The sequence below is a fragment of the Sinocyclocheilus rhinocerous genome, unplaced genomic scaffold (genome assembly GCF_001515625.1).
Source record: "Sinocyclocheilus rhinocerous isolate Xijiao unplaced genomic scaffold, SAMN03320098_v1.1 scaffold1156, whole genome shotgun sequence".
In the NCBI taxonomy this organism is placed as follows: Eukaryota; Metazoa; Chordata; class Actinopteri; order Cypriniformes; family Cyprinidae; genus Sinocyclocheilus; species Sinocyclocheilus rhinocerous.
The window spans coordinates 856,367-869,257 of NW_015630041.1; the positions used below are offsets into that span (position 1 = coordinate 856,367).

Below are 12,891 nucleotides of genomic sequence, written 5' to 3' on the forward strand. Positions count from 1 at the left end.
TTTGCCACTTGCTTGAGCATCTTAATATATAAACTTAATATATAAATCAGTACAGAAAGTAAATGCATTTAATAATATTGCGCTTACACGTGAATATGTCTATGAAAGATAGTATTACTGTGTGAAAAGATAATCACTATGCTGAGAGAGAAAAAAAAATTAGTAACAACTTTCGAATTTGAAATCAAAATAATGGTGGTAAACAGCGGATCATAGCGCACTGAGCACACTAAATAAAGCACACTGAGTCCATGCTGCTTCTGCACCGCATACGCACTGCAGACGGAGTATGTGTGAAACAGGCGTTAGTTTCGTTCACTCTTTGCTGATATACAGCACTCAACTGCCATGCACTAGTGCTGGGCGGTATGACCAAAAATTTATATCACGGTAGTTTTCAAAATTATACAGGTTTCACGGTACATGACGGTATTTTTTTTTTTCATGCATGACCGGGTGTTAACCATTTAAACGCATTTAGGCAGATCGGGATTGGCGCATTCCCTTCAAAAACAAAAGTAACATTAATCCTCTGCGTCTTCAGCAGCTCAGATGTCGGGAGTAAATGACGACTGCTTGTGATGTGTACACACACTTCCAACACACATTTATGTTCAAACAACTTGTAAAGTGAATTTTGCATCAGATGACCTCTTTAAAGATAATCAGAAACATTTTTAGGGGGCATATACAAAAGACACAACCTTTAGATTTTAGAAAGGGTGTCCTTGGCCTCAAAAAGCAGATATGAAAACCCCTGATATAAGCTGCCCACAATTATCTTTTTAAGGTTCAGTAGTATGTGTGTGTGGGCATGTAGTAATATTTTAAAGAAATCATTAATATAAATTAACTAATTTCAGTTATGTAATTCTTAAAAAGCAGTTAAAATGTTCATTTGCATATATAATTATAATAATGCATATTGTGATTGCCTATTTATCTTTACATTTTCATAAATAATGTTGAATTAATTGATATGGTATTTAAGATAAAATCTGATAGTATGTGCATTTTATAAATGAGGGCCCAAGGCTCAACGTCTTAGGCCAAAGGCATTTAGTGCTCCACCTCAGAAAGCAGTATACAATAAAAAGTATCTCACCATTAAGTCCTTTCCAACTACTCTTTTGCCGCACCATAATAAGCGAGAGGGGAGAACCAAACACATAGGAATTAACTACATGAGTCCAGAACCCACTTCATGGCATTTGCAGAGAATGGGAAACAGTATACATTAAAGACACATGTACTTCATTTTCTTACATTTTTTATACATTATATAAAGAGCTGGAGAATAACTAGTCATCATCTCAGAAACCAACAGAGCCAACAGACTGTCCACAGAATAAAATCAGTTTGCCCCTTTAAAAAAATACTTTTGTTAACTCATAGTGTAGCAAACTGTTTTCAAAGAGGGTCACTTGACTGTAGTTTAACTAAATTTATTTAAGTAGACTGTAGCTTGGCAAGCTAGTTTCAAAGTAGCTTCTCCAGCACTGATTATAAACATTATTTTATAACATAAGCAGCTCTTACCACATCCAGGTTCAGATTTCCATTGGGAAGTGCAGAATTCTCTAGAGGACTGGCACACACTACAACACGCTCGGGAAACACACGCAACTCTGTGAAGGTAAAAAAAAAAATTGTAGCTAAAGTGATGTGGAAACCATTTAGTACAATATTATATACAGTAAATTTTCCGTCTGAAACAAAGGGTGAAATGGGAGGGGAGATGAAAATATGCATGATATTCATATAAAATTCTCACAGATGTCTAAAGCAAAAAAATGGGAGTTGATCCACTAAAATGAATTTACAGGAGCATCAACAGTTTAAAATGACCTCAATGCCCTCTTCATGGGAAATGTTGAAATAGCTTTATTTGTAGTTTTTAACAAAATGGCTAAGCTGCCACAAAGTTGAATGTAAACTTTAAGTCCCCCACTGCCCCTCAGTCAATAAAGTTTCAAATAACTCAATATAAGTAAAACAAACCACATTGTTTGATGCATTATGGTTTAGTTCATTCAAACTTGGCCGAACTTAGCTTGAAAAATGAAGGCCAAGCAAACAGTTGGTCAGTTACTTTTCCTTCTTTTTGTTTTTCCTAGATCACTTAAAATAATCTATACCGGACAGCCTTATTAGTCTGCATGCTCCTACTTAGTTTGTATTTCTTTGAGGCATGTTAAACATAAATCATGTGCAATGATGACTGTAATTCCCTTCAGAGTCTGACATGCTATATCTCTAAAGATACAGTGAAGCTTTAGTCTGAACTTGTTTACTATGATAAGCAAACCACATTTTCCCTGTGAGCTGCCATCAAGCCAGGCTCGGGTGGACTTGGCTGTAGTCTGAAATATTTGTTGAGCTCTGCCTCTATTAGGATGGAGTGCATTCGTCACTAACTGTATAGGCAGATATAATGGGTTGTTACTTGAAACTGCAAGTTCTACATAAAACGCATTTGGAATCATGTTCTGAGTTGCCAACTAAGTGAACATATTTCAGTCAACTTTTTCCAAAATAAAAACGATCCAGACAGTGACCTCCGACTGAGCCTGACAGCTGTATGAACTAATAACAACACAGGTGCTTCTGATACAATCATCCATTTCATGAGTCAACTTAATATGGAAAGAAATACTCAAACCAGTCTTCTTTAATCAATGAGAAGAGGAAATAAACTACCTCTGTAGTGCTGCCTGACTATGCATCTCAGGTTGATGTGTCGTTTCATGAAGTGCACCGCTAGGTGAACATTCCCACCTGCAAAAGAAAACACTTTATGGAGCAAATCTGTTAACACTCAGAAAACCTTTACTGGTAATATTGAAACAGCGAGGATTTGTCACAGTAAGCTAATCATAAAATAATCACATTTAAGACAGCCTGTTTGTTTAAACAAATCCTCATTTACGCATGAGGAAACATTTTTCTCCGGAAAATCATTTTAATGCAAATCAGCACTGCATTAATGATAGTCTGTGACATCTACTGAACATGGACATTATCAATTATACGTGGCCATGCAAAAGGCCAGAACAAAGGCTACCAATGTCTGCCAAATATGACAGCGCACAAAGGCGGTTTAGAGTCTGAAAAAATACCAAAAAGATACAGTGAAGCTTTAGTCTGAACTTGTTTACTATGATAAGCAAACCACATTTTCCCTGTGAGCTGCCATCAAGCCAGGCTCGGGTGGACTTGGCTGTAGTCTGAAATATTTGTTGAGCTCTGCCTCTATTAGGATGGAGTGCATTCGTCACTAACTGTATAGGCAGATATAATGGGTTGTTACTTGAAACTGCAAGTTCTACATAAAACGCATTTGGAATCATGTTCTGAGTTGCCAACTAAGTGAACATATTTCAGTCAACTTTTTCCAAAATAAAAACGATCCAGACAGTGACCTCCGACTGAGCCTGACAGCTGTATGAACTAATAACAACACAGGTGCTTCTGATACAATCATCCATTTCATGAGTCAACTTAATATGGAAAGAAATACTCAAACCAGTCTTCTTTAATCAATGAGAAGAGGAAATAAACTACCTCTGTAGTGCTGCCTGACTATGCATCTCAGGTTGATGTGTCGTTTCATGAAGTGCACCGCTAGGTGAACATTCCCACCTGCAAAAGAAAACACTTTATGGAGCAAATCTGTTAACACTCAGAAAACCTTTACTGGTAATATTGAAACAGCGAGGATTTGTCACAGTAAGCTAATCATAAAATAATCACATTTAAGACAGCCTGTTTGTTTAAACAAATCCTCATTTACGCATGAGGAAACATTTTTCTCCGGAAAATCATTTTAATGCAAATCAGCACTGCATTAATGATAGTCTGTGACATCTACTGAACATGGACATTATCAATTATACGTGGCCATGCAAAAGGCCAGAACAAAGGCTACCAATGTCTGCCAAATATGACAGCGCACAAAGGCGGTTTAGAGTCTGAAAAAATACCAAAGCATTTAAGCAAATGAGAAAGAAGCCTCATAGTTCAGGCATGAACATAAGCAGTGCCAGGGGCTTTTTAGCCTTTGAAGTCCACTGTAACAAGACTGACTGAATGCTGAAACTATTTACAGCCTCTAATGGTGAGAGAGTTTTATGAATTCATGCTCCACTCCTTTGAGAAAAGCATGTAATGTGCCACTTTGCCTGCAAAATCTGTATTTTAGAATGCAAAAATCTCTAAATACTGGCTGAGCGGCTGAAAATTTGCGCTGAAGACTTATTTGTTATTCCTACATGACTCCCTGGAATACGTAAAGGAATAATGCACGGCTAGCTGTGCATTAAACAATTTTAATGCACGACGTGGCGACCAAGAACCACTTGATGGGAAGGTGTCGCTCTCTCTCTCTTCTATGTGTGTGTGTGTGCGACGAATGATGTATATGTGTTGTGCATCAATTAAAACAGCGCATTAATATAGAACGGTGATTAAACTGACTTGAAACTACCAGTGTATTAAACGGTTTTAATGCATACCTGCCAGCCAATCAGATTCGAGTATTCAGACAGACCATGGTATATTCAATTGTGATTGGTCAGTTGCTGCATTTTGAGGCCTAATATTTTAGTGTGCAACTGCCAGACTGTATAGTGGATCACACTGTGCTAGTTTCGTGCCTCTTGTGCATTCATCAATCTTGTTTTTCTCACAAAATAAATTACTTTCTCAACTCAACATTTATTAAGTGGGATAAGGTACAGTCAACAGGTAATTATCACAAAATAAACCTCTTCATTATGATATAAGACCAGATCATTCTGTCAGCATTTATTTTGCAATGATAAGATGACAGGTGAATAAATGATGATTTATTGTAAAAATTTCTGTTTGCACAATTATGTTCACACAATGGAAGAAGTGAATAAATAGGGTGTATACAAAGGTACTAAAATACACTACTGCTAAACTGCTAAAATACATAAACCAAGGTTAGTTTGTGACTCATTCGGTCATCGACATCCTTCAAGAAGAATCAGAACTGAAAAAGCATTCTGGATATTACCAACAAATATATTCAAGTTAAAAATGAAAAAAACTTTCAAAAACAGAATATTTTCACACTAGAGCTTCTGTTGTGGACTCAAGTCAGTTTGACATTAGTCAGAAAATAAGTTTTCTGATCTGAGATTACTAAACACTATATTATGCAATTTACAGTGCATATAGTACAATGAATATAATAAAAATATAATAAATATTTAAAAAATGTAATTCATTTATTTTATTTAAAAAATAAATATTTTATTTGCTCAGTCCGAACCATAGGTACTGAAAAAGATGAGCATATATATTAAATTATGTGCAATAAATTGATACATTTTAATTTTTTTTTTTTATTTAAATAATTTTTTTCATATATTTATTATATTGTATACAGCACTTTTTTCATTGACTATGGATTGGACCAAGCAAATCAAAATCAAATCAATTGTGAAAACAGCCAAAGACACTGAAATCGCTTTTAATGTGTCATTTTTAAATTGAACCTTCATTGAAGCATTCAGTGATGTCAACATTATGCGTTCATTCACTTTTGTAGTTGCCAGAGCAACCATACCCATTCACTGTTAACAAGCCAAGAAAACAAGTTCATTCAACCCTCCTAGTGTTGAAGCAACGACACGACCATTCTGTTTTAATTTAAGAGACAGCGGGCAAAGGAAGAATCCAGCCTAGATCTGTTTGTCATTGTCCAAGGAATGCAAGATCCACTCAACGCGAAGGCAGAGCACTTTGCTTAATCTGGGAGGAATTTGTCGGCAAGAGAGGGGGCCTGGTGAACACGCTAGATATCTGCTGGTGCAGCTGTAAACAAGAAAACAGGCATGGGAATCCATCAGCTTTCACTCTGTGCCCTGAATAGACCCCTCTCTGTCTGTCTGTGAGAGACTGCCCTAGGCTGCCACAGGACCGTAAAATACACACAAAATGGATCGGACTACTATCTAATGACTCTAAGTGCTTGAACATATTGGTTCAGATCATAGAGACCAGACAGGAAAACAAACTCAGCTTGGGCACTCTAAAATAGCCTCACCCTTACATTAAGCACATTTGTCTGTCTTCAGAGTACGTGTTAGATGTGTCAAATGAGCAGAAATGCGTTACAGAAGACAGGTTTAACAGCTGATGTCATCGTGGACCCTGCTAACAGCTAGCTAGGTCCTCAAACAAGAGCTTCTGCGGGTATAATGATATGCAATTACAGTGTCTGCCAGCCACAAAACTGTCATCAACACCCCCTGTATGTGATTGATGGATCTATTTGCTACTTTCTTCTACTTCACAGGTTGTGCTTTACAGCAGCTCCTCTTTAGTTGTTTTATTTACAATGCCTTTTTCCTCTATCGGTGGTCAAAACTAACTGTGCTGTAGAAACAATGGTACAATCAGTCACAGTAAAGAAAGAAGATAGATTAGGACTCCGTATCAAACTTCCTGCACATACTTGCTTTGAAATAACTTCTCAAACGTTGATAGAAACCACAAACAGAGCATTTAAACAATATTACACCCCAAACTCAAGTCACTGTATCCAAGATACAAAACAATTATCATAAAAGTAATTTTATCCCACCTACGAGAATAATAGGCTATGGTAAGCATCTTGTGTGAAACCCCGGTGAGCCTGCCAAACAGGCTCCTAATGTTGATATTCATGTCAAGGTTCCATGCGACTGGTGCTCATTTTGCTCAAGGGAAGTGATACAAGACTAGTGGGAACTGCAACACTTAGCTCCACAGAACTGTTCATCTAAGCAATGCAGGTTAATATGAATCAGATGCTCCCTCAGGTGTTCCTCCCCATCACAAAGAATCAACCGAGGAGGATTTCGATATCAGATTTATATGCTTTTGAGATGGCTTGGGCCTTGAAGCGCTCAAGGGAGAAAGGCAACACCGGCAGAGAGATCGAGATGGCACGTGGAACCCTACCAACTTCAATGAGGGTGAAATAAAGCATGCGTGGACAGTATCAGCGTCTTATCTTTCCTGCTCCTAATCATTTGAGTATGCAACAGCCATCCCAAAAGCTTAGGAGAGTTATGGGAAAATAAAATTCGGTCATAACATGAGTCCCTCTGCTGAGCATCAAGAGCCTAGGGCATGTTCTTTACCTTTTTAACTTTAGCGTGGATGGATAAAACAAACAACAGACTGATAATTGGCATATTTCAAGAGATAAAGAAATGGGCATCTTTCCTGTGTGCTTCAAAACCTTAAAGTTTAGTACTGACCTTTAGTCAGTTTCATTCATGTCCATCCCAACTTAGATTGACCCATCCTCCCGAGTCCTTGCTGAAAAAAAAAGTTTAACAGCATTTGTGTTTCCTCTTTTCTTTCACTTCAAAGAGGCAATTCCCAAGACAAGGCCAACAGAGGAGTCTTGCTCTAGAACCACAAAAAGGCTAAAAAAAATTGTGTACATTTTGGTGAATTTTAGCAGTTTAAGCACATCTAAAGCAACTCTTCTTGAGGGAAAGAAAATAATGGAGTTATCTAGATAAAGACTGATGTTTACAGAAGTGCTTCTCAACTGTTTTTGATTCAAGACCCAGATTTTACAAGTGGCGACTCAACACTGTATCAGGATTGCTTATCGAGTAAAAGTAAACAAATGTGCCCATAAAATTAAACACTGAAATTTGTCATTTCAGTGTGAGAGAGTTTTAGGCTAGTAGACAGAACTGTACAACTATTTTAATGCCTTGCAAACTCTAAATATTTGGATTTCTGTGGTGTACTCTACAGTGTTGCTGCAAATTCTTCTGATTTGTCACCAAGATAATGTTATCTAGCTAGCTGACATTAATGAGGTTTTGTCAAATTTGGGGGGGGGGGGGGTGACAGTTTTGGATGCATCAGTAAGACTGTTGAAAATGACATACTTTGCTTTGCATCATTTTCCAGCCAAATCTGCTTATAGAGTTACGTTAAATGCAAATGTTCTTTGAAAGAAAGAAGGAAGAAAACATTTATTACTTTTTCTTTTTGTAAAGAAAATATTTTTGTGAAAAAAAATAGAGAAAACTTAAAAAGTGGCATGTGATGTTCCAGAGAAGACGATTGAGATGCCCTCTGAGAAAAAGCGTTCCAACACTGAGTCCACATGGCAACACAACATCACAACATATGTCTTTCTACAGGTTTCGCTGACACTATTCCAAGGCAGAAATACATACAATATATTTCTGCCGGAGCTTTTACCACTTCCCGGGAAAACAATAGAGAGAACGAAAAGTCAACAAACCAGAAGAATGTAAAGAGGAATGTGAAATAAAATGGAAGAGCGGGTGAGAGATCCCTTGTCTCCAACTAAAGGCATTCTTTCCACTGATTCAGAGTTCAAAGAAGAGCACGAGCTATAAAAACCTCATCAGCTCTAAACAAATGGAGAGCACAGACAGCTCGACATGCGAAAGAATAATCATCTCTCAGCACCACAGTCTAGATCCCAAAGAGGTTGTACAATCTAAACACATCGAGCTCTAAAAACAGACAACATCAGATATGATTTTTGGTGGTACAACTCGGTACGACCCGTGATATCAGCTACTGTGTGCAGTGGGAGATCCTGAAGTGATCTCACAGACATGAAAACCGGGGACAGCGGGTGGAGAGCGGGTGTCTAGGTGACCGAGTTGGAATCTGTAGAAATATTTTCTCTCTGCCCTCACTTTGATGTGAATGATCACCCTCTAAGATCTTGTCCTCTGCTCTTACTGGGTCAGGGTTGGGCTCCCGGGCGATTGTGTGTATGTGTGCGAGTGTTTCACAAGGGTCGCCACATGGAAGGGCCGAGCGGGGTTTTCCTGGAAGCACATCACACCCGTCTGCGTAACTGTAGCCTGGGCCGAGCAGGCGGTGTGTCTTATCACTCTGTTCAACGTCCACCTGAAACAATATTTGCACATGAGTGTTCACTTTAACATTTGGGTGACCCCTTCAGCATGGTTATGAAATGCTGCAATGTGGCCCAACAGGAGGATGCAACACATGATCAAAAGGAGAACTGTAAAGATAAGTAAATGGACTAAAGTGCCTTCAGAAACATCCTTCTTTAATCTTACTAAACAAACTTCACAAAAAGAACAAAACCTAGACCAAACACTTAAACGTTGACATTTATTGACCAAAATCCCATGACACAGCAAAAAGATCATCAGTCACACTGAAACTGAAGACTCCACCTCTTTTCCTCACAGATGTCTCCTTTAATTAGGGTTCCCAATGCAACACTTAGCTAACTGGCAACACCTGCACTATAAACATACATGACATCACCATGGCTATGAAAACAGGTGAGAAAATCTAATGAATTAACACCAACACAGCATTCATGAATGATACTTTACAATGGCTGCATCCAAAATCACATTCTTCAATACTATATACAAAAATAGTATGTGAACAGAGTAGTATGTACAAATTCCCAGTATTCATAAAACAGTAGGCAAAAAGTGCCCAGATGACCTACTATTTCTGGTGAGATTCTGAAGTGTGCATTCAGTGGATACTTTACGATCCCATGAGACCACGGGAGAGGATTTGTGAATGGCAGTGAAGTGATGCAACTGACGCTGGTAGGTCACATGACAAAGACAACATGATGAATGTAGTACGTCTGGATTACATACATGTTATGTAGAACATCATACTTTTTTAACAGTCTGTGCCTACTCAGAGAGTACGCGATTTCGGATGCAGCCAATGCAGTGATTCTCAGCATTATTCTAGTCTTCGGTGTCAAATGGTCCTTCATAAATCATTCTAAAACGATTTGGTGCTCAAGAAACAGAGCTTATCATGATCAATGTTGAAATGCAGTTTTACTGCTTAATATTTTTTTGTGGAAATCATGATTTATTTTTTTCAGGACTCAACAGAAAGTTCAAAATAATTTATTTGCATTAATTTAAAGTTAAAATCTTTTGTTACATTATAAATGTCTTTACTGTCACATTCTATAAATTTAATGCATCTTTGCTGAATAAAAGTATTATAAATATAAATTTTACTACAGTAGTTTTTTTTATTTTGAACAGTAGTGTATATATGAAGCATTGTGTGCGCAACTAAAGGAATAAAAATAAGGTAAGATTCATAAGTTGCAACAACCATTGTTATGAGCAGTAAGATGTTAGTAGTACTAGAAGTACCGACTGTTATTTTACCCAGAAAAGTCGGGGGGAAAAGTCTAAATCAATAATGAAGGTACGCCAGGCAGTGCATCAAGAAATGTAGCTTTAGTAAATGAATTTGACTAAGGTTGGTCAAAATAAAAGAGAAGCACTTTGAAAAAATAATGTACCACAATTACAGACATTCCCATCCAGACAAGATTAGACTTCTCAGAGGACCATTGAAAAAACAAGTAATTTGCTCAAAAATATTTAGAAAAGCTGTGTCAGGAAAAAAAAATCATGTTCGATTCATATCATATTGTAAGTCAAAATTAGACAAAATTAAGACAGAATTACCTGACTTTCCTAGGGAAAAGTAGTCCTGTCCGAATTACACAAATAGCAATTAGACTGAATTATGGTTGTATAAGTACAATTTGAAGACATTCACAGTATATATGTAGAGTTTTGGTACAAAACTATCCATAAATACTTACCATAAATTATATACAGGTATGGTACAGTAAATATAGCAAACGGGGAACCTTAAGGATGCCTCAAGAGCAAACAGGGAAGTGTGGTGTGAATGAGGGCAGGGAAACACATTCCTCCTGTTTGGTTCCAACAGATTAACGATGTGGAGAAGGCTTCTGAAAACCTGACTTATATGCTGTTCTGCAGCTCCGCAGGTTTTGAACCAGAGCTAGGCCTGTCATTGAATCCAGACCTCCTCATCTCTCTCTCCCACTAAATCCATCCAACTTGTGTGATTATGAATTAGTGTGCATTAAAACTGACTCACCTGCACAGCACACTGGTGCCTGCAAGGCCTTAATGACGAAATATGAAATGCCATTTACAGTGGAAGAACAATCAAACTTCCTCTGCCAGGCAAACATGCATAATATTATAATAGCGGCCAAAAAATAATGATGGATTCAACAGAGAAAAGCACCATTAACCCTGAGCACATGATCTGCCATTTGATCTGCTCTTGGGCCTTGAAACGAAAACATTGAGAGGAAAAGGCAGGGTGATCCTCTAAAACGATTTAGTAATTCCTGAAGTGAAGTTTGGTCAGGCGGCATGTATAGCCTGGGTTCACAGAGGCTGTGTCTGTATGTGTGTGTGTGTGAGTCTGCCTGACCAGATTGCGGTTGAGAAACAGTCCCATGAATCCCATACTGATCAAGCTCTCCTTCCCCAATCCCTAATTACATACAGAGCCCTGTGGTGGGACAGCAGCAGAGGAACACCGCTGACCCCGGACGAAAGACAGGGGTGTGTGTGGTGAGATCGAGTCATACTGAATGTATAAACATCAGTTTCGGGCCAAAAGCGGGTGTGTTAAAGCTGTGTAGATTTGTGCACTCGAGAGTTTGAGTGTGAAAGCGCGGGAGACAGGTCTGCGGAAAGAGTCCGGCTGTCCAGGGGCTTTTTCTGTACAGCGAGACGTGGGCTTAGAAGGTGGATTTGAACAGCAACTGCAACATGACAAAGCATCAAGGGCTAATTCTAGAACAAGGAGACAGACAGACTGACAGACAGAGAGGCAGTCAAAAGAGCCCAAGGAATTCAACAGCTCCTGCTCCAGGGTCTCCATTTCCCATGCTGGTAATCCTGCCTAGTCCATCTCACATGTTCCAGGGCAGGTAACTGCTGCTTATGCCACCACATGCTTTATATTTAAAGGCTACAGGGCATGAGGAGCAGAAACAGAACACTCTTATTGCAAACTGTTGGAGAAAAAAAATGAATAAATAAAATAAAATAAAACTAGAAAATTAATACAAGAAAAAAAAAAGTAAAAAACAAATTTAAAAAAACACACTAGAACCAAAATCAGGGCAAAATCGCTAGCCTGACGTCCCGGGGCTATTGTGTTTTCCAGTCGGGCTACCAAAATGCATCACTGCCCTGCCCGACGGGCTATCTTGAATAGTGAAATAAAATCCCTTCCTTGATTCGCTTTGTTCACTTGCTTGTAGGGGTGAAACAGATCGTAGCTGATCATTTGCACGTGTGTCTAAGTCTTGCCAATTTAAACATTCAAATGTTTTAAACCATTCAAGTGCTGTTATTTGCACTCAAAGCGCACACACAGAGAGCTGCGTTTCATACAGGGTGCAAACACAGAATTGATTGCTCTTTCACGTCTCCTTACGCTTGAACGGACACATACACACAAAATTCTCAAAATACCTGTCTCGACAAAGATTCTCTTAAACAGTCAGTTGCCTTAAGTGAAGTGAACATAATCATTATATTGGATCCATGCATCAGATCTTAAAGGGACAGCAGCCTATAAATACCTGCTGTCTGTCTGTGTCATTGATGTTAATCAAACAACAAAACACAGCTTTAACAAAGATTAATCTACATTTAGTTTATAAAGTGAACACTATGCAGTGTTATTTTACACTTAGGCCCAATCCCAATTCTATTTTATACCCCTTCCCCTATTGAAGTGTGGTCCCGAAAAATCTTCGTTCTCTTCATAATCTTATTTTATTACTGACAGTTCACTTGTCTTTAATAATGTTTGACCTTTATCAGTTATGCTACTAGTTTTTGCTGTGGTTTCGAAGAAGTACTTAAAGTGTTCTTTAAAGCTGCAGTCCGTAACTTTTGGCGCTCTAGCGGTTAATAAACAGAACTGCGTGTGTCTTCCGGAAGAACATTGTAGCCGGAGCTACTTCTCTCTGTTTATGTCTATACTGATTCACGC

At 38.3% G+C, this 12,891-nt stretch overlaps 1 protein-coding gene across 1 annotated transcript in view; it reads right to left on the reverse strand.

The window, feature by feature from the left end:
* Positions 1-12,891, reverse strand: part of slx4ip (SLX4 interacting protein) — a 52,187-nt gene that overhangs the window by 22,996 nt on the left and 16,300 nt on the right. Inside the window, exons 5-6 of the mRNA XM_016552086.1 lie at positions 3,565-3,642; positions 1,540-1,628 (exon numbers count right to left, since the gene is read on the reverse strand). Of these exons, the coding sequence (XP_016407572.1) occupies positions 1,540-1,628; positions 3,565-3,642 (167 nt within the window). The remainder of the gene's footprint in view (positions 1-1,539; positions 1,629-3,564; positions 3,643-12,891) is intronic.